This window comes from Coffea eugenioides, chromosome 3 (genome assembly GCF_003713205.1).
Source record: "Coffea eugenioides isolate CCC68of chromosome 3, Ceug_1.0, whole genome shotgun sequence".
Lineage (NCBI taxonomy): Eukaryota > Viridiplantae > Streptophyta > Magnoliopsida > Gentianales > Rubiaceae > Coffea > Coffea eugenioides.
The window spans coordinates 35,753,946-35,777,470 of NC_040037.1; the positions used below are offsets into that span (position 1 = coordinate 35,753,946).

Genomic DNA, 23,525 nt, shown 5'->3' on the forward strand with positions numbered 1-23,525 from the left:
TATGTGAAAATTTTAGGGTTCTCACATGAAAACTTTCCTAATTTTACTTTTTTTAATGTTGAGTTTCCAAAACTAGGAACTTTTCTAAACAAGATTTCCTTCCAAAGTTGGGGAGAGTTTCCAAAATGGTAAATTCTAAATTATGGAGAATTTATAAAATTTTGGACTTTTTTAATTCAGATTTTCTCAAAATAATGGCCTTGTTAAAATGAAAACTTTCCTAATTTGACTTTTTTTAATGTTGAGTTTCCAAAATAGGAACTTTTCTAAACAAGATTTCTTTCCAAAGTTGGGGAGAGTTTCCAAAATGGTAAATTTCCAAAAATGGAAACATTTTAAAATAGAAAACTTACCTAAAAGGAAAGTTCTAAATATGAAAATTTTACTTTTCTAGGGATGAATTGATAAATAAGGAATTGTTTATTTGTGATAATAAGCAATCAATGTATATAAAGCAATAAAGTTATGTGGTCTTTCTCTAGCATTAGAAGGTAAGGATCAAGAACCGAAACGGGACTTTCTATCAAGCTCATTGAACCGAATGGAATTTACGTCTTTATGTTTTAATATATACACTTTTGCAAATACTAGATACCAAAAATTTATTTTCTAATGAAAATGAATCCCATATCGCTATAATTGCTGCATTTAAAATGGTCCTTGCTATGGAAGTTATATGTATATCCATAATTTGCTTGAGAAAATATGAATGAACCTTAAAAAGACTCTGACAATCATGACATAATCGATAATGACTATAGTACTGGAAATTGCACTATGAAGTATAAGATATTATTCAACGTTGGTAAAGAAGTCTTTGGAGGTCTCTTTGACTACCTATTCTAATGAGTCAATCATTAGACTGAGTACTCAGCGTGATAAAGATAAGGATGTGTATCTATTAAGAGCCAATGAATCCTTAATGAATTATACATTTAATTATTTGATTTAATCCTTAAAGAATTATTTACTTAAAGTGAATCGCATGCTATGTACTTAACTACTTGAAAGTGTATGCGTGTGTATGTGCATGAGTGCATATGGATGTGCGTGCATGTGTGTATATATATACACATGTATACGTGTTTGCATGTGCGTGTATGTATGTATATAAAAGTATACATATATGTGTGTGTGCACGCGCGTGTGTGTGGGTGCATACAATCCATGGGACACACGTATGTACAAAACTCTCTCTTTTTTTAGATCTTATTGATCAATTGTGCATAGATTGAAGAAATTTAAATTTGATAAACACCCATTAGTTGGCAAGTTGAAGATACATCAAGTTTTAGCCCTAATAGTGATACTATTTAATCAGAACATCCATATCCAAAAATTTTATGATTCTAGAAAATGGTAATTGAAATATTGGATAATCAAAAACCTTCCCTAAGGTTTCTGAAAGTTTCATTGTCTTTCCTAAGGTTTTAAAATTTTCATTTACCCCTCTAGCAATCATTTAGGATCTCACTACAAGAAAAAAGGTCATTAGTGACAACATTTCTTTGTGACGACAAAAAGTCGTCACAAAATGAGGTTGTTTAGTCACGACTTTGAAGGTTGTCACAATTGACTCAAAGCAACTGAGTTTTCAGTGACAACCTTTAATTGTCGTCACAAAACTACTTCGCGCCATGGGACTTGGAAGGCGCGAGTTTTGCGATAGTGAAGACTTGATAAAAGTTGTCAGTAATTCTACCACTTTCTTTGACAACTTTTCATTGTTGTCACTGTTTATGTTTATTGACGGCCAATTTTTGTCAGTAAAACTATAGTGTAGTTAGTGACAACATAAGTATCATCACTAACTTGAACATCTCTAATGCATTTATTTAATTGTGAGCCTCAATATTAATTTAATTTTTTTTAAAATTTGATGATTTATTAACTATGACTTTATTTAATTGTGAGTCTCAATATTAATTTAATTTTTTTTAAATTTGATGATTTATTAACTATGACTTTATTAATTGTGAGCCTCAATATTAATTTAATTTTTTTTAAAATTTGATGATTTATTAGACTAGTCATAGTTACTTAAATATTAATTTAATTTTTTTAAAATTTGATAATTTATTAAACTAGTCATAGTTACTCAATAAGTTTTTAACTGAAAAAAATTAATGAAAGTTTTTAGTTAGAACAACTATATAAACTATTACAATTAGAACTCAAGGCCTCTAAATTCAAATACCTTAATTTTGGGTACTGTCAATGCCTCCTTGACATCTAATTGGTCGAATGTTGAAACTCATTAAGTACAAATTCATTTTGATGAAAAGCGGAATTAGTTGTGTTATATAAGTTAATTAATGAAATCAGGACTACTAATTACTGCAATTCCTTCAAATTTAATGTTGATTTGCTAAAAGTCAAAACGAATACATATTTTTCTTACAAATCAATACGTATACTATAGTTTCGTGCAAGTTTACATTCATGATTCTTCAATATAAGACATCTAAAAAAAATATAGTACTATTAGACAAAACTAACAAAATTTTCTAGAAACTGATAGAAAGTTCTTAACACATAATTAAGATTTTTCTTTTTCCATGTTTAAAAATAATGAATTATTTCTTAAAATAATATGAAAGTAGATTCCCGATCTAGTATACTTAATTAAAATTTTTAATTTAATACAAAGAAAATAACCTTTCTTTGAGAATCTAAATAAAAAGATAAAACTAAAAATTGGATCAAATTTTTCGTTCAAAATGAAAAAGAAACAGCGGGAATTGAAAATTGGTGGAGGCATTCTTTAAAAAGCAAATTTCAAAATGAAAGAGTACAAGTCTACCACTTTTGGGCTAAGTCTGATACACTTCTAATTCTCACATTTTCACTCGCTGGCCTTCTCACTGTCTCTCTCGGTCTCTCTCTCACTTCGACCCCTCTCAATTTCTTTCTCACTAATGCTCGAGCATTCCTCCTTATTGGGCTACTGATTTTGATATATTTCCTCAGAGCATGTGCTGTAAAAAGGCAAGTTTCTGTCTTCTTGCTTAGTAATCAATTTCCCCCAATTTTTATTGACCCGATTTTGTGTTCCCAACATTCAAGTTTTGGGTAAATTCTCTTCTTCTCTATCATTTGTCTAGTTTCCCCAAAGTTTCTTACCCTAATTAGCAATCACCTTTTCTACCCTACTTAGATGATCAATTGTTTCAATTTCTCCCCAAATTTGTTTTTTAAAAAAATTTCTGCCCGGGACAAGGAGGGCATCCCCCGGACCAGCAGCACCTCATCTTCACTGGCAAGCAGCTCGAGGACAGCCGCACCCTAGTCGACTACAATATCCAGAAGGAGTCAGCCCTCCACCTCGTTCTCCACCTCGACGGTGGCGCCAAGAAGCGCAAGAAGAACACCTGCACCAAGCCGGCGGTGACTAAGGGAAATTCTCCCCCCCCCTTTTTATAAACTTTATTGTTACTAGTCTAATTGAACATTAGCAGCATGTTCTTATTTTGAAGATTTTGTTCTTTATTGGGTTTGATATATTATTCTCTGAAACCGTTGGATTTTGCTTTCTAAAAAAATTTAGATTGTATGTTTCTTTAAGATTTTATCAAATTCTTGGTTATTCTATTTTCAAGCGCTTGGTTTATTTTATTTTTTGGTTTTAATTTCACATTAAACTGCAAAGCGTCCCTTTTTCAGCAATTCCTGGTATGTGTTCAAAGCGTCCCCTTTTCAGTTTTACTTAAAGCGTCTACAAATCATCATTGTGGTGTTGTTTGTAGAGCTAAATGCATTACAATTAAGGTAGTATTGTGGTGTTGTTTGTAGAGCTAAATGCATTACAATTAAGGTAGTAAGAGTAAATTCTACAGATTTGAATGCTTTTCAAAAGCAACATTTTTTTCACTTCAAAATTCAACTCGTTTAGATCCATGCACTTAGTCTGGTTCAAAAGCAGCCTTGAATGTTTCTTGAATTGAGGTGATTGAAATATGTCTGTCAAGACTTCAAGCTCTTTCCTAATGTTTTCCTGTTGGAAGTGCTCTATCTTTGTGTAAATCTGCACACTCACAAATCGGCTCTCATTTCCTTTGTTTCCATTTATTTATTTTTTTAGAAACCTGGACAAGTTGCTCCAAATCATTGCATTTGTACTTTGCCTTAAAAGCTGTATATTAGCTATGGATGTAGTCCTGCAAGTTGAGATACTGTAGACTTTTTTTTTCTGCTAACTTATAAATTCATTCTAGAACACAAACCTCTAAGGTTGCATCTCAAGTCTAAGGTGTTGCATCTGGTGACTGAGAAATCTGGTGATAGAGTTCTAAGGCTGCATCTCAAGTCTACTTAAGGACTTGTACTAGTATCACTTTGGAAGAGCTTGGTAAGAGGACCAAAACTCATCAATTAGTTTTGATGTGAAAAAAGATCTTCCTCCGTAAAAATTCATGAACTAGGAATGTTATTAGAACAGCATGGACAGCTTCTTATGGTATGTTTTGAGAGTCCATGATTCTCCAGAATATACTTGTTAGCCTTACTTGTGCTGAATTTCACATGTTTCACTATTTTTTAAGGGCAAAGGTGCTTTGGCCAAAATGTTTTGCTTGCAAATGTGTTGACCGCAGTTACTTCTCTGCCTAGTATGTTCCTTTTGTTAAGTTTACAAGGGAGAGGTCAAACCTCTTAAACAGAAACAAAACATAGGGTCGCAGCCCCTAAAATATTTGCACCACGCAATTCACTAAGTTCCTGTGGCGGTTCTGTTATAATCTGCATCCCAGATTCTTTGTTGACACTACTTTTAGCTAGCTAGTCTGCACACTTACTTCTTTCTCCAAACATGTTGTAGCCAGGATTCCCGATCCCTGCTTAAAACATTCCTGATCTGACATATTAGATTGTATAGTGGTGAGTCCTGTCCTGCTCCTTGTATTAGTTCCAAAGCTGCCTTGCAATTCGTGTCCAGAATCACTCTTCTTTCTCCAGAGTTCCAAGCCATTTTTATCCTTTTGAGTACTGCTAAGTGCTATCATATTATCTATTAGCCCAATATTCACTATAAAACCTGCTTTCCATCTCCCCCAGCTATCTATATGTCCCTTTTCAAATTAATATGGCTTTGCCTCTTCTACTTGGAATAATGCTAAATTGAGAAGTGTACATCTTGCCACAGTTAATTGCTAATTATTGATAGTTTCATGTCTTACATGGTAGTTTGTTCTCCATATAGCATTATTTTATACTGTATAATCACAAACTTTTTGCTGGATGTAGGTTGGATTTTCTGTTAACGGAGTAATAATACTAACTTTTATGTGGGTTTTGAAGGCATTCCTTGAGGTAATACCTTTTCTTTTCACATGAATGGTTCCCATTTTTGGTGCCATTCTTGAAGTAAATTTCACTGTGAATGTTTTGCAATGTCCCGCCACTTGCCTAACTCACTAGTTTGATTGGAATACAATATTAAGGGGTGCTGGTTTTCTATGGAATTAATACACCATGACAAACAGCAAAAGTAATTTCAGAGATCTAGAACAAGAAAGTTGTTATTTGCTTTTAAATGGCAAAGAAACATTCTAGTTATGTTGGTACACATTGCTCCTACTTGACACCTTATATCATGATCGACATTACTTTGGTTATCATACTTGACACCTTGTATCCTCTGTGGTGCATTAGTTTGGATTGTTTTGGTTTAGTTTAGTTTAGTTTATTTGAATGTTTTAGCTAAGCAAGTGAACTGAAGTTGCTTTTCCTTTAGTGTTGTGCTTATCGTCTTATCAACTGGTTATATTGTTCATAGCAGTACTTATATCAGTACTTGTTATAGTAGTGCTTGTTGCCTTATCAACTTGTTATATTATTCCTTTGAGGCTGAAGTTTAATAGCAGTACTTATTTCTTGAGCTAATTTGGTGCATTAGTTTGGGGCTGATTTTGATTTTCTTTGGGGCTGATTTTGACTGTCCAGCTTTAATTATTGAGGTTCTTATTGGATTGCAAATTTTAGCTAAGCAACCGAACTACAAGAGATATAGTGAAATTGGGAAATGGCAAGGTTTAGTGAAATTTTGTCTGATGTTAAAAATTCCCCCTTGTGTTGAAATTTGGTATTTTTTTTTTCATGACAAAACAGCCTAGCAAATTGTCACACTTAAAAGACAGTATCTTTGATCGGAACAAAACAATGACTAAATTCGTTTATATTATTCCAATCTTGTTTGCCACATCCAAAGCATCGTAGTCTGGAGTCAACCGAACATATGCTTTCTTTGTTCCATCAGGCCTGATCAAAGTGTTCACTTTCTTGGTCTGTATGTCGTACATCTTCTTCACTGCATCTTTGATTTTCTTCTTATCAGCACGGATGTCAACTATGAATACCATGGTATTGTTATCTTCAATCTTTTTCATGGCAGATTCAGTAGTCAAAGGATATTTGAGAATCTGATAATGGTCCAACTTATTCCTAGAAGGAGCACTGATACGTGGGTACTTCGGGTTCCCGTCCTTTTTCAATGTCTTAGGACGATGGAAGGTAACTTTGGTCCGGATCTTCTTGGCTTTCTTCTTAAAAGTTGTCCCAGATTTGACAAATTTGGCAACCTTGGCTGCCTGAGCCTTTGTATCAAGCTTTTTTGTGGTGTCAGCTTTAGGAGCCATTGCTGGAAACTGCCTTACAAATCTTTTACCTGAGGGGAGGAGCCGAGTGTTGAGGGGAGGAGCTGAGTGTTGCTGAAGCGGCTCTGTGTTGAAATTTGGGACTTGGATTTGTTTTGTAAAGCTACCTCGAGTTATATGTGAAATTTAGGCCAAATACCACTTATCAAACTATCTATAGGGTGTTGTTGAACTTCATTATGATATTTGAATGCTTATATGATATTTTGACATTTCGTAATGCAATGGATGCATTCATTTGGTAATTATAAATCATTGTCATTTTTTTCCATTGATAGATATAATTGTTGTAGGAAAATTTTCAATTTTCATGGTGATAAAGAGTTATCATTGAATCAGAATTTTCCATTAATAACAATCTGTGGTCATAGAATTAAAAAGTGTTTAGTGACAACAAAAGTCGTCAGTAATTAGTCTATACCAATGACAATTACATATCACTTTTAGTGACGACATTTATTTGTATATCATTGACAAGATACTATGTCATCACTAAAATTACAATAAGTATTGACGACATCAGTTGTCACAAAACAGTTCCATTCACTGACGACTTTTATTGTCGTCACTATATACTTTTACCGACGGGCCTTCAGTGACGACTCTGTGACAACTAGAAAGTTGTCAATAAAAGTTATCAGTGACGATTTTTTATTTTTTTGTGACAAAAATGGCTTGTCACTGAAGATCAAATTTCTTGTAGTGGGACTAGGGATGGCAACAGGGGCAGGTACCCACGAGTTCCCATCTCGCAAGAGGAGTAAAGGGAATAGGGCGGGGCGAGGGCAAGGACGGGGGGATTTCTCTCCCCCTCGCCCCATTTAAAATATAAATAATTGTAATATTTATTAATATAAATAAATGTAATATATTATATAATCTAATAATAATAAATTTAGAATATTTGGTAACTAACTAAACATAACCTTTATCCCATTTCTATCCAAATTTCTAGTTAATATTTGGCATAAGTATGGTACACATTCTATAAGTATTCCCAAATATAATCTATACAATCTAATTGAGTTTCTTAATTTTCTTGGTGTTTTATTTCAACACTTTTCTTGTTTCATTTTTTTCACTTTTTTTAGCTCCATATTTTATTTTATTTTTCGAATTTAGCTTTGATCTATTGAATAAAAGTTTCTAGGAAAAAAAGTCAAATTACACACGCAGTGAAAGCTAAGTGGAAGGTGGGGGGAATGGAGGCGAGGGATAGGGCAGGGATCCCCTGCCCCAAACCTTGCCCCGTTGCCATCCCTATTTAGGACCCAACACTTACATCACTAATGGCCAAAAGACTCTATTGCCCTTATTATTTAGTATATTTTACACACGTATGTGACGCAGAAGAGTTAAGTGTTTGCTAACTACATTAACCATAATTTGGATTGTAAAAATTTAATTAATTTGCCAAAAAAAAGAGCGAATACTAGGTGTACCTTTTAATTTTTATATACTTGATAAATTAAAGGATTTAGACACGAAAAATAGTTATGCAGTTTACAAACTAAATTAATCATAATTTGAAAATGTGAAAAAAAAGAAAATCTAATTTGGCATCTAAAAAGGAATCCAATACTAGGCATCCTTTTTCCAATTTACATACTTAACAAATAAAAGCAATAAAATATAAAGAGATTTCTTACGGGGTAATTTTTCTTATAATCGTGGTGATAACAAGAATCTTAAGGTATGAAAAAAACTTTTGTTAAATTTTGAAAGTTGTTATTTTTTGTTATGTGTAGCAATGGCCCCATACGTGAATTAGCAAGTTTGATCAAATATTTAATCTGACTAGTATAATAGTTGAGGGGCACTTTTGGCATAAATAAATGTTTTCACACCTAATATTTTTTTTTTTGAATTGGGCTGAATTGTTACAAGAAAATTATTTTCAAGAGAGATTATTGATATTTTTGAAACCTTAGGAAAGGGCAATGAAACTATCAGAAACCTCAAGTGACGTTTCTGAAATTATCCCTTGAAATATTTGATCTTAAAATGCACAGGATAATAGGATTTACTGGCGAAAAGCCGAACAGTACCTACCAATAGTGGTATTCATGAGTCTTAATGCTCACTAATTAAATGGCAAGGAAAAGTTCATCAATACAAATTTGATGCCAAATCTACAAATAAGGAGCCCTGATACATTTCAATCATCAGTGTAAACAGTCATAAGAGTATACATAATACATAGGCTTAGAAAATAAAAGCATTTGCGTTGAAATTTAGCATGGAACAAACATGTTCAGTATTCCGCAAAACACCATAAGCGACAACTAATTATAAGTAACATTTTTATCAATCAACGTACTATAAAGTATAAACATTTGAAACAAGAACAAAAAAACAAGTTTCGAAAAATCACTATACACTAACTGATCAAGTTCACAAGTCAAATTGTGTATAGCATACTTGGTGCATGGGAAGCCTTCAACTAACCATTTTTCCTTTTTGTCTTCAGAGTTGAGAAAGAATTATGCTACATTTGGATAATTAGACCATGAGATAAAAAAGGTCATTGATGAATCATGGATAAAATGGTAAAACAATCATATGATGATTGAATAATTAAGTAGTTTCACTCGTTATTTATTTGCAAATGTATAGTCGCTAATTTCAATGCTAAGTTCACGAAATAGCAGTGGCCTTACAAATATTTTCAGGCGTCACAAACGAGGAAACAAAAGGACACTAATTTTTTTTTTAAAGAGAAGAGTGAGATTAAAGCTGTGAAATGCTCAAAAGTCAAGGAGAAGATACATGGTAGTTTGGGGTGGGCCTTTTAACATGAGGAACAGAAAGATAGGCCTCTTGGGTGAAATTTGAATGAATCTAAGTCTACTAGAAAGTTTTGTTGCTTGACCATTACTTCATAATTAGAGTACAAGAGGGAAAATCATAACAAATAGTGATAAGGGTACTATGCTCTCATTTCTCGAATAGCTTTCTTCGAGTTTCATTTCTCATCATCCTTCTTTCTCTTGAATCTGTGTTGAAATTTGATTAAAGTTGCATAGAAGATTGGGTGGATTTATTGGTTGGATTTAACAAATCATCCAGCTAGCTTTTTGCCTATGAAATCATCCCACAAGTTTTTGCTAATTCTTTGATAATCAGTTAAAAATTCTTAAAACATACAAGATTGAGAAGACATGAAATCCTTACTACCATAACCACATTGAATGTAGTCGCTAGCACACTTGCATTAATTGAGCCTACATTCCACAGACTACTATAACCAAATTGAAGTTAATTCAATTAACATTTCCATATTTAACTGACTACTATATTAGCCCATGAAAAAGTAAATTTCTTCCGTTTTTAATTTGGAATATGCAATCAAGAGACAATCAATTTCCCGCAAAGTAAAATATTTACTAAGTCAAAAACCAATCAAACAATTTCATGCATTTTTTAAGATAAAAAGCTATTGGCATCGTTTTAGATACATTTTTTTCTATAAGTATCGTATTACATGCTTTATTAGGACACACGTAATATTTGATAGTTGTTTTTAACAAATTTGCATTTTTCTACAAAAAAAAGGAAATAAAAATATTTACATTTTGTTCTTTTTTTGTGATAAATTTGGGTGAATAAACCACAATTTCTTCCTTTTTTTCCAATTATTATTCTCTTCTCAGTTTATTCTATTATAAAGCTTGGCAAATGATTAAAATATATAAAACATTACATAGGAAAAATTTACATAATATGAGAAATAAATGAGTCACTTAGATAATAAGTATAACTAAAATCAGTTTATCAAATTTTTGACTATTTGTGTATGAGAATTGAACAAATGAATTTTCCAGATCAATTAATATAGATTGGTAGAAATGGATCTCAAGTTGGAAAGTTAGGAAGCTTTCATATACCAAAGGTTGTATGTGATTTATTTATTTAAGGAAAAAATCACACACAATCATCTAACACTCTATTGATAGAAAATGGAGAGAAAGTATAATGGAAAGGAGCCCAATCCGATAATAGGCTCCTCTCCGTTACCCTCTCCGTTACACTCTATTGATAGAAGATGGAAGTACAGGTGGAGGCAGAGGAGGAAGGATGGGAGGAGGCAGAGAAGGAAGATGTGGAGGAGAAGGAGCTACAAAAGAAGCGATGGTTGGTCTGTGATGAGAGAGAGAGAGGACTTTCATTTTCATTTTTTTCTTTGATTATATAGAGACCCGTTTTATTGATTTAATCCACTTAGGATCCGCGTACTAACCCGAATAGGAGGTGAAATTATGGAATTAGAATTGTGATTCTTAGGTCTTATCAAAAAATTGAATTTGTGAAATTGATGGCCCATAGAATTCGAATTGAATTCTAATTCTCTGGCATTGACGGTGTCCAAACTGAAGATTTGGAATTGGGACTCCAATTCCAATTCTAAACCCCAATTCTATAGGGAACCAAACATACCCTCAATGCACTCTTAAATTAGTGAAACATGTATTACGTATTTATAAATGGTTGGGATTACCTCTAGCTAACCATATTCTAAACTATAAATAATTATCAAACATTATATTTGACATCTATCCAATTCGAATTATCTATTAAGAATAGTACTCAACCTTCTTACTCATAATCTGATTGCATAATGAAGAAAGTTCAAAACTTTTCGGTTCAAAAAATTGATTGCATCTGTCAAGGATTTTTTTTTTTTTTGAAGATTAGAATTGATTTTTTCTTGACTTTGGAAAAATTAAAGAATCGAAAATAAGAAAAAAAAGGTATTTATGAAAAATCTTATTCATCTTATAGAAAAAGAAAAAATTTCATTATTTAATATGAATTGCTCATTCTTTCGCTTTGCTTTTTTCTCAAATTTAATAAATGAGGAAAATCCTAGATTTTATTACAAAATATTTTTTAAAAAATAAGAGTTTCTTTTTTTTTTTACTGTGAATCCAGAAAATATTTATTGAATCCAGAAATTATAGTTTTACCATTTAAGTTTTCTACTAATTGCTGCAGTTTTTCATCTTATTCAACCTGTTGTCCAGCTTTTTGCTCTCATTGGAACTATAGCAATAATTGAAAAAGCATATTCATCTAGTTTACAAAGTTCCAACAAATAAAAATAAAATGAATTTAATAAACAGTGAAAATTCAGCTAGTTTATATCTTTTCCTGACTTAAAAAAATGGAAGAATTGAAAACAAGAGAAATAGGTACTTATGAAAATTTTATGCATCCCATAAACCAACTAATTTTCAGTTCATCAATTTCATTTTTTTTTGGGGCCCTTTTATGATTTGATGAATGTCTTTTCTACTTGTTACTATAGTCCAAGTGAAAAGTACAGTTGAATAGCAATTTCGATGACAACTGGTAGATACAAAATTTAAATGTTGAAGCTCGAATTTTGGGATTCAAGGAATGACAAAAATTTAAAGACAAAAAAGATTATTAAGATTCATAATCAAAATCAACATGGAAATTTCATTTTTGTATGGTTCCATGTTATAAAAGCTAGGTTTACCTAGCTTGTTGATTTAAAAAAAAAAAAAGAAAAGAAAAGAGAAAGAATGAGCCCCAGAAATAATCAAAAATCAAATTTCTTTTTTGTTTATGGGATGCATAAGATTTTTTATAAATGACTACAGCTTATATTATTTTCGTTTCTTTTAATTTTAAATGCTTTGTTGCAATCTTGATAAATGCAACTAATTGGAACTTTCCTTAGCAGATAACATTAACAGGATGATGTCGTAGTTAACATTCCACAATTAAGATTTAGAAACATAGTTAGACAAAAGTAATTCTAATCTTTTATTGGAGGGAAGTGTAATAGAGAGGAGTCCAGTCCCTTTGCAATCATCAGTATAAATGGTCATAAAATTACTGTACATTATAATTTTTACATAAGCTTAAAAAAAAAAAACAAAAAACATTTGCATAGAAAATTTGCATGGGAAAAAGTAGTTTATACAAAGAAGTTCAGTAGTCAAGAAAGCACCATAAACAAGAGTTTTAAAATTTTGCAGCAGTTTAAACAAATGAACAGTGCATGTGTAACATCTACATTTGTTTTAGTTTAGTTTCTAAGCATGTAATTTTAGTATATAACCTGTTTCAATAAGAATTTTTAATGCACCGGGACTGCATGTCTTGCATCATAATAAAAGATTTTTCAGAAGGTGTGTATAATCCTCTCTCTCTTTCTAAAACTCTGCTGATTGAAAGTCAGGGACAGAGTTAAAAGTTAGTTAGATTGGCCTAAACACACCAAAAAAAAAAGAGAGTAAAATGCATCTAATCAGATGCATCCACCATGAATTCGGTTCTAAGCAAGAGTGATCGGTCCAGGACTCCTTGAGACTCTTTCAGCATAGTGGATCTGCGACCGGATCCGCAGTTGTGAAGGTGGATCCATCCGCGAATCCTTCTCGAAAGCCAAAACGTTTTGAAATGGTTTTTGATACTTTCTATCCAATAAAGCAGCTTAAGTGCTGCCTCTTGGTGTCCAACTGTGGGTTGAATAGCTTGTGACCCTTTATTTGTATTTTTTTACTATAAAATGATAAACCTCTAACAAATTAAACTACTAGAACTTTTGATTTTTTTTAGGAGGAAATTGTCATTTGCTAAATATTTTCTCTCCTTTTGTTGCCAAATTCTTTCAATAAATACGCAGTATAGTGGAGATAATTAAAACCTTATATATAATGATAATATCACGCCTCAAGAGTTCTCTGATCTTTCTTCTTTGGGATGTTCTTGTGAGATATTTTCAGCACTTCAAGTGTGTTGTGTACAACCCAATTATAACATGTATGAAAGCACGAGTATGAAAACATTGAGCCCACTACCACAAACCATTTAACAATAGGGATAATTTCAGATACCTCCCCTGAGATTTCTGACAATTTTAGATAGCTCCCTTCGCATTTTAAAAATTATACATACCTCCCCTAAAACATAGGTTTGGGTTTCACCTTGATGATGTAAGACCAAAAAAGTATATGAATGTCCAAAATTGCCCTCATCTAATTTTCAAAATATGAATAATCATAACAATTTTTTAAAAGTCAAGAATACACTTGTATACTACAAAATTATGAGTTTTATTACTTAACCAATGTCCTAGTGTTTTCCATCCCATGGTTTTCTACATCCACCCAAATTTTCAAACTCTTATCACTTCTTTTTCCGAACAAATTCTTTTATCTTAGATGCCAAAATTCACCGTCATAATTCTTACCTTTATAATCTTTACCTCTCTATAGGTTTCTTCCATATATTGCTTACGAAACTGTCAGTCATAAACCTCACAATCCTTATCTTTTCCCCACTCAAAAGGCCAAGCCCCTCAATTACCAAAATTCTTCCTTTTTTGAGTGATAGAAGATATGGCCATGATTGAAATAGTTTGGCATAATATGTGGTCTGGTCAAGAAGAATTGTTTTTCTTTTTTTTTTGTTATCCTTTTTTATCAATTTGTCTATAGATTAATTATGAAGATTATTATAGTCATTGTCTATCATCAAGAGAGGTAAGCGTAATATTGAAAACCTCAACGGTACTCAATGAAATTGTTAGAAAACTCAGGGGAGGTTTCAGAAAATATCCCTTAACAATATTCACTCATAACCGTTGCATGCATCTACCCAGAGCCTAAAGGTGAGATTTCATATGTATTCCCAACATGTCAATTTCAATTCGGAGTTTCTTTTTTTTTGTTTTTTGTTTTTTGGTTACTAATTGGATCTATTGCTATAAGAATCCAAGGACTATCATCGTAAGATCCTTCTCAATCGCACCAAGAGTGCATTATTGAAATGGCCCAATAAGCGAATTAATGCTTTAGATTTTTGGTCAATCTGAGATAATAACGAACTGGCCACCACAAAAATGAAAAAACAAATGGATAGATTAATAAAGGAAAAGGACATCCTCTGTTTCGCATTGTGCATGCTTTACTTAGGTCAAGTATTTTACCCTTTTCGTTTTCTGCTTCTTGTTTTCTTTATCAAATCCTACCTTTTTTTTTTCTTTTTTTTTGCAAACGCTGTTTTGTACGTCTCTCTACTCGACGAAAGAGAGCAGAAACAATTACCAAACAACCAATGAGTGTAATTTTATTCCAATGCCAGCCCAGGTAGTGAATTTAAACTGTTTTTTTTTCAGGGTTGGATGCCGAAACTTGATCAGCCATAAACTCGGTAACAGTAGTTTTTCTTATACCTATTGAGAATTTCACAACAACTCTTTTTTTAGATCTTATTAGTCAACTATACACAATTTGAAGAAATTTAAATTTGATAAATATCCATCAGTTGCCTAGTTGAAGATATATAGTGATACTATTTAATCAAAACATATATATAAATTTTGAAAAATTTACTGATTCTACAAGGTAGTAATTGAAATATTGGATCTTAAAATGCACAAGATAATGGAATTTTGGTGCGATCAGCCAAACAGTACCAACCAATAATGCTGTCCATTAGTCTTAAAACTCAAATGATAAAAACCAAGGAAAAGTTTATCAATACAAGCTTAACACCAAATTTGCACACAAAAAAAAAAATTGCAATCATTAGTACAAACCATCACAAAATTAGTAAACATTATATATAAGCTAAAAAGCATTTGCATTTGCATTGAAATTTTGCATGGAATAAAGAAGTTTATACAAAGAAGTTTAGTAGTCCATAAGCAAGACAACCAATTATAAGTAACACTTTTACCAACCAAATGTACCATACACACTTAAAATAATAGCAACAACAAAAATGAATTTTTAAAAAAACTACTGTAGACTAACAAATCAAACTTACAAGTCAAATGGTGAATAGTATACTTGGTGCATGGAAACCCTTCAAGTGACCATCCTTGTTGTTTTTCAGAGTTGAGGAAGCATTATGCCACATTTGGATAATTGGCCAATGAGATTTAGAAAAAAAAAGCCATTGAAGAATCATGGATAAAATGGCAAAGCAATCATACAATGATGGAATTAGTATTTATTTGTATAGTCTGAAATTTCAATACTAAGTTAAAGAAATAGCAATGGCCTTACAAATATTCTGAGGTGCCACAAACAAGGAAACAAAAGGACGTTAATTTTTTTAAAAGAAAAAGAACTGTGAAATCACAGCTGGGAAAATGCTAAGAAGTTAAGGCGAAAATGCATGGTAGTTTGGATTAGGCTTCAGGAATATTTTCACGCGGAGAAGAGACGTAGGTAGGCCTATTGGGTGACTTTGAATGAGTCTGAATATACTAGCAGTTCTTTTTATTTTCTTTTTTTGTCACTATTTCATAATTAGAGTATAAGAAGAAAAATCATAACAATAATGATAAAGGTACTGTTCTCTTGTTTCACTATCCTTCATATTTCATTTGTCATCATCATTCTTTCTTTTGAATCTGTCAAGAAATTTCATTAAAGTTATATAGAAAACCGAGTGAATCTAGAGCGAACTGGATAATGATGGTGGGGTTTAATGCTTTCTTGATCATACTTGTTCCATCAACTATGATCCCCATCCGAATGATTTATCTATGCTGTAGGACAAATGTATTTAATAAAAATTATTACATAAATCATGTAAAAATTAATCTTCAATATCATAATAAAACATATCTAAATTACATAACCACCATAATTCTTCTATCCTTACCAAACAAATAATCTTATCGAGCACTATTTTCCATTGCATAGAAATTGAACTTTCTCTTTTTTTTTTTCTTTATAGAATCGAATCCCAACTTCGGCAATCAATTCAGGTACTTTTTTTTAGACGTTCAGGAACCTAAAGAAATCATCCCACAAGCTTTTTTCATAAGAAATCATCCCACAAATTTTTGTTAATTATTTGATAGTCAATTAATAACTCTCAAACAATGCAAGATTGAGGAAACATGAAATCTCACTACCACAAACCAAATTGAATATAGTCACTCATACACTTGCATTGAGCCTGCAACCTATAGACCAAAAGTTATATGCAATTCTGGGCTTTTGTATATTGTACCAGTGTTGAGGAAGTTTTGATCTAATAATTAAGATTGAAACTCCAAAAATTAGAGGTCATTTTTTTTATTTTTTTATATAAACTGTCTCATTTTATTGATAAGAAAATGAATGATTACAGAAAGGAGACGAAATATATTTTATGGAAGGAAGGGCACTAACTCCTAAAAGACGGAATCGCTAACCTATCCAACCTCAGCAGCGTTTTAATCCTACGTGGGAGTGAAGTCTCATCAGTGTATACAAAGTCTTGGCCCAACTGAGATGCAGCTAACGCGTCTGCGACCATATTGACACATGGTCTAGCGGTGCCCCCAGATCTGACAGTAGAAACCGTATCCTCCTCAATACGTTGCATAGTGGCCAGCGTGCCAAAGCTCCCGAGGAGATCATCCGAACGAGGGCTGTTGAGTCGCTTTCTGCCGTGACACCCGTTAGGGACCTTTCTTGACAATATTCCAACCCAGTGAATAGTGCCAGCGCCTCTGCCAGTACCACACCGTGACACCGACCTCCCCAAACTCCTTGCAGAAGCCAAAGATTACCTTTCCCTCAGAGGAACGGACCACCCCCCACCAAACGCTCCCGCTGGGGTGACACTGGCATCGGTATTCAGTTTGAGATTAAAAAAAAAAATAGAGGTCCTAAGTTCAAATATCTCATCCCCTTTCTTGTTTTTTGAGTTCCATTCCTCTCTTGTTAGAAAAATTAAAAGGAAAAAGTAGGAGAAGGAGTAAATTAAAACTTATCGTGTTTAAAAAATAACAAAAGATAAAAAATTGATCAGAAGGTGTCCTTTATCCCTTTCTACGTCTCTACTCAATGAAAATTAGGGACAAAGTTAAAAGTTAGCCAGATTAGCCTAAAGCACAAAATATTTTAAAAAAATCTAAAATGCATCTAAAAAATCCATCTAGCCGTCTACCATGGATGACTATGGTTGTAAGTTGGCCACCACAAGATAGAAAAATACATGGATAGACTCGATCATCTTTTGTTTAGTCAAGTCTTTTACACGTTTCGTACTCCGCTTAGTTGTTTTCTTTCATACAAGTCTGTTTACTCATAAAAAAAAAGGGGAAAATCCACTTTTCATCGCCAAACTTTGTGACAAAGACACATTTGGTCCCCAAACTTTTCATCAGAACACATTGAGTACATGCATTAACGATTTTTTGCCACATTTAGTCAAAAAAATGAGAATTTACTCAATTTGGATGGTGAAGACCACGTGACCATTAACAAATGTCCAAATATCAACTTATAACCAACACAAGTCAGCTTTTTGTGGACATTACACAATTCCTTGAACAAGTTGTCCATTTTGGTATTATTTTAAGTTCTTCCTTAATGGGCATTACCTATTCAAAATACTAGCTTTTTGTGGACATTTTGCTCTCAAACATTCAATTTATAATAAATATATAAATTTTTTTAAGTAAAATTCAAAAAGTGTTACAGTAATTTCTTACGAAAAAAACTAGTAGGTTATCTATTTAACATAAATTAAATATTTTTTAAAAAAGAAATATCCCATAAAGTACCAACTCTTTATGACTTTTTTCTATTACATGAACCAAGTACCAAGTTTTTATGGGCATTTTATTCTGAATCATTTAATTTATGTTAAATAAATAAATATTTGCAAATAAAATTCAAAAGCCGTTACACTAATATTTTTACGAAAGGAAAACTAGCATGTTTTGTATTTAATATAAATAAAGTATTTGAAAGTAAAAAAAATTGTCCATAACATACCAGTTCTTTATGAGTTTCTTCCATTGTATGAATAAAGTACTAGTTATTTATAAGTATTTTACTTTGAATCATTTAATTTATATTAAATACATAAATATTTATAAGTGAAATTCAAAAAGTGTTACACTAATATTATTACGAAAGGAAAACTAGTAGGTTTTGTATTTAACATAAATTAAATACGTGAAAGTAAAAAAAGAAATTACCCACTTTTTACTAGCTCTTTACGGGTTTCTTCTATTATATGAATAAAGTACTAGCTATTTATAAGCATTTTACTCTGAATCATATAATTTATGTTAATACATAAATGTTTGTAAGTACAAATTTAAAAAGTGATATACTAATATTTTTACGAAAGGAAAACTAGTAGGTTTTGTATTTAACATAAATTAAATACGTGAAAGTAAAAAAAAAAAAGAAATTACCCATAAGATATCAGCTCTTTATGGGTTTCCTCTATTACACGAACAAAGTAATAGCTATTTATGAGCATTTTACTCTGAATCATTTAATTTATATTAAATATACTGGATTGGAAAATCTTTGTTGAATCACTCCATTAACTCTGCTAATCTCACGCAGCTTTTCACTTCATTAACTCAGTGGGAAAGGGGGAAACTTGGAGAAGAAAAGCAGTGGATTAGAGAGAGAGTCAAGTGTGGACTTGTGTTTGACTTGTGTTGGTTATAAATTGATATTTGGACATTTGTTAACGGCCACGTGGTCTTCACCGTCTAAATTGACTAAATTCCCGTTTTTTGACTAAATATGGCAAAAAATCGTTAATTCATGTACTCAATGTGTTCTGACGAAAAGTTTGGGGACTAAATGTGTCTTCGTCACAAAGTTTGAGGATGAAAAGTGGATTTTTCCCAAAAAAAAAAGAAAAAATAGTTAGCAAACAACAAATGAGTGTAATTCTTTTCCAATGCCAGCCCAATTAGTAAATGTAAACTGTAATTTTTCAGGGTTAGATGCTGAGAAATTGAACACCAGTTTCTTTTTTTTTTTTCTTTTCTCGATGGAATTAAATTCCACCTTAGACAGTTAATTCACATATTTTGATCTTTTGTAGACATTCACGAACATTGAAAATAATTGTGTTTAAGAAACCATACTACTAGAGTTTGCCTGAATATTTGGCATCTGATTTTCTACTCAGCAGTAAGATGATTGTAATCTTCTAATCGAAGATAAAGTAATAGTTGGGAATTATTTAGTACATATTGCTTGATCTCTTTCATCTAGATTTTCTAGCTTTAAGAAGCTAAATGAATTAGTATAACTTTCTAAAACGTTGTGAGCCCCAAGTAGCTATAACTTCTTTTGGAAAGTCCATTACTTCTAAAGTGAAGTTCAAAGGACAGGAACCTCCAGAGTGATACCAAAAATTTGAGAGAAATTTCTAAAAATATGATGAAATTTAAAAAAATTCTACAAAGGGGGCGTTTTGTGTATGGTTTTCCACTTTGGGGGTCTTCGCATTTAGCAAATGCGAAGTTGACATGAATTTTGAGACCACCGAAATTAAAAAAAAAAAAAAAGAAGCGTACCTCGCATTTAGCAAATGCGAGGTCATGTATACCTCGCATTTTACAAATGCGAGGTCATGTATACCTCGTATTTTGCAAATGCGAGGTTAGTAACCACCAATATAGAAGCTCATTTCCTTCATTCTTTTTGACGTTTGATTAATACGTATTTGGACTTCTTAACTTTAGTAAATATTTAAAAGTCACTACCACTAAATATGTCACAGTTATGATTTCTTGGCTGTAAAGTTGTGTGAATTTCATTTCACTCGAGAACAGTAAGACTAACAATAATCCTCTTTTGCATTTAAAATAGCGATTGGTGGATTCAAAAAATTCATGAGTTTTGTAGCTTATTTGGAATTAGTCGGAAAAGGGAGAAAATGTTTGGAAAGTTGCAGTTGGTGTAATTAGTGCAGAATTGTGATGATCCGAGCTCGTATCCTATAAAACCCAGAAGGATCCGACTGCGGATCGTTTGAAGCGGAAAAAATTAAAACAGTAGATCCGAGCCCGGATCATTCAAGTTCCAGTTTGATCCGAGACCTCGGATAAACTTCAGCACTTGTGGATCCGAGCCATGTAGGATCCGAGGACTACAAGAACAAATACGACCTCGGATCTGTTCGCGGATAAAGCAGAAACGAGGGTTCGTTTCTGCACTTTTCAAATATTTCTTCCCTCTTCTCACCGAAACCCTATCCCTTTTCTCCAATCTTCTATTTAATCTATCAAATCTCCAATCCTTCACCATAAACACCTCCCTAACCCTTGTATGATCATAAACCGTAAGCTATTTCACCACAAAACATCATCAAAAGTGGATTTTGATATTCAAAAGGCAATTTTGGGCCGCACGGATTTTGTTTGATTTGTGGGTAAAATCGGACTTGTTTCTCCCTCATTTTTCATCATTATCATCCTCCAGCATCCTCCTTTACATTTGAGGTAACAATTTGCAATTTCTTTTGAGATTTTATAATTCCTATTTTTGCATAATTTTTAAAGTTTTTGAGTAATTGTGATAAAAGCTTATTTGTTGAAATTTCTTGATACAATTGTGTTACATTAGGGATAATATATACATTTAGTTATGGTTGTTTGCTTAGATTTGAGAAATTTGTTAATATGGTGAGAAATTTTATAATTTTTGTCATGAAAGCACACTAGACTTTTGTTTGCAATTTCTTGTTTTGGTGTATAATTTGCATTTGTTTGCTTGAAATAAGTGCATCTTTATGCAAATTGATGATAAATTGTGGTAAGTATAGTGGGTAGTTATGTATTGGTTTGAAGCAAAGTGCCAAAAGTTGACAATTGTTTGAATTGAAGATGTTTTTCGTAAGGCATATTTTGACGCTGCGATGAATTGATGGTTGAAGCTTAATGTTATAGCATAGTGTCATTGATAGTCTACTTTACTTTCAAATTTTATTCCAATCTTACAAATGGTTTTAATTGTCAAAGTATTGGAAGTATTTAGCGTATCATGACAACCTTGTTGGTAATATTCATTCTCAATGTGAGAATTGTATTTGTGAGGTCTTAAGTAGATTTTTTGCTTGAATTTTTGGTAAATGTTGGCAGGTAGTTTAGCCCTTTTTCAAGGGGAAACTCTGCCGAAATTTTTTTAAATTCTTATTTAATACGTGCGAGCAAGTTTCTACGATTTCTAATGAAGGTTCATCTTGCTTTTGGTATAGGTATTATGGCTCGCACAAGAAGGTCTCGAGCACCGACACCTCCATCTTCGTCGACAGAGGAACACACACCTTCCTTGCATGAGGAGTCACCTGAAGAGGAATCTCCGTCACCAGAGCCGCCACCTCGCTCTCGCCGGAAGACCGCGTCTACTAGCCGTGACGAGCCACCTCCGGACTACGATACCACTCGATTCACCTCGCTTGAAAACCAACAATGGTATGAATTCGGCTTAGACAAGGAGATTATCATCGAGAAGCACTTGGCACCGGAAGTGGATGCACACTACCACATCTCCACAGCATTCAAGCGCCTTGGTTGGGAGAACATCTTACAACTTCCCAAGCATTACTACCCAACCTTGGTCCGGGAGTTCTATGCCAACGTGGAAAACAAAGAAAGCCACAGTGGCAATCTCATCGTCTCGTGGGTTCGAGGCAAGAGAGTGGCTCTAACTCGGGAAACACTGGGATGCTTCGTCAAACTAAAAGACGAAGGACAAGATATCAAATTGACGAAGGAGTTCAAGGCGCGAGACCCTTGGCAGGTGGGAGAGGCAGTTGGACGCCTCAAGGGCCAGTATAGAGAGAGAGGAACTGCGAAGAAGCTTACAGTTTACGCCGATTCATTCGAGCATAGGTACCACCTAATCTTCTACTTGTTTGCCTTCAATGTGGTACCAAAAAAAAGTGGAAAACGGGAGCTCCGCAATAGTGATCTCTACTTTTTGGACAAGATGATGCATGGTGTAGGTGCGCAGCTGACCGGCATTCCTCTACCCAGCATTATCATCAGTTATATGCGGACTACAGCTCGCATGAGGGCCGGCGAGACCTGCTTCGGGTTTCCAAGACTGCTATCCCTCATTTTTGAGAAGGTCAAGGTTCCTCTTGGAACCGAGCGAGCTATCGTCACTAGGTCTGTCGAGGAGGTTAATACCTCTATACTCAAAGCTTTGGGCATTCCTACGGATTTTGGAGCTGCTCTCATTCGAGACACTGGAGAGGCATCGACTTCCGCCCAGCCTCCTCCGCACACTGAACCACAAGCGGAAACTCGAGAGGCGGAGGCGCAGCAAGCTCTTCCTCCTCCTGTTCCTCGACCGCCACCTCCTCCGAGATCAAAATGGCAAGAGCTCCTAAATGCCATTTGCTGTATGGAGGGACGAGTCGTCGAGCGTATCGATCAAACGGAGAGACGGATGACGGAGCGACTAGACAGGCATGATCGCCGTCTTCGGGCGATGGAAGAACACTTCAACATCCGCCGGTCGCCTACTCCGACACCTCATCAGGAGGAGGGCCATATTGGTACCTCACAGGGTCCTCATGGAGCGGAGGAGGCAATAGACCCTCGTTCCGAGCAGCCATGACGCTCCGTAGCGGCTTGGATCTTTTATTTCTCTATTTTGCTTTTCTTTTGTTAAGACAACCTTTGTAGTTTTCTTATTGGATTATCTTGTCCAACTTATGTAGTTTGGTACCCTTGTTGTTTCATTTTGGACAGAATTGGGATGATTGTGAGGTTTGAAGGGCATCAAATTGCATGACCACTCATTTTGAGGGAAGTTTCAGTGTCTCCTACATGTCTGTACAATGAGGGCATTGTAGCTTTTAAGTGTGGGGGAGTGATTACTTTGTCTTATGGGTGGTTGTGTTTTGAAATGTATAATTGCAGTTGTGTATGGTTAAAAATGTTGGAATTTGTCTTTGAAATGTTGTCATGAGATTAATTTCCTTGAAATTAAGGTTGTTGGTCGGGAGTTTTCATCCATTGTTATTTAGATTACTCTGTCAAAATTTGATCTTCCAGGCAAAAGTTTTCCAATATTTCAAATTAATGGCCAAAATGTTCCATGCTTAAGTGTCTATTTCTTC

At 33.5% G+C, this 23,525-nt stretch overlaps 1 protein-coding gene across 1 annotated transcript; it reads right to left on the reverse strand.

The window, feature by feature from the left end:
- Positions 1-6,098: 6,098 nt before the first annotated feature.
- Positions 6,099-6,849, reverse strand: LOC113765693 (60S ribosomal protein L23a). The gene has a single exon (XM_027309932.1). The coding sequence runs from the start codon at positions 6,630-6,632 to the stop codon at positions 6,171-6,173; it is 462 nt and encodes a 153-aa protein (XP_027165733.1). The 5' UTR covers positions 6,633-6,849; the 3' UTR covers positions 6,099-6,170.
- Positions 6,850-23,525: the final 16,676 nt, after the last annotated feature.

Excerpts from the sequence above, each read along its gene's own strand:
- LOC113765693 (XM_027309932.1), bottom strand. The coding sequence starts at position 6,632 with ATGGCTCCTAAAGCTGACACCACAAAAAAGCTTGATACAAAGGCTCAG.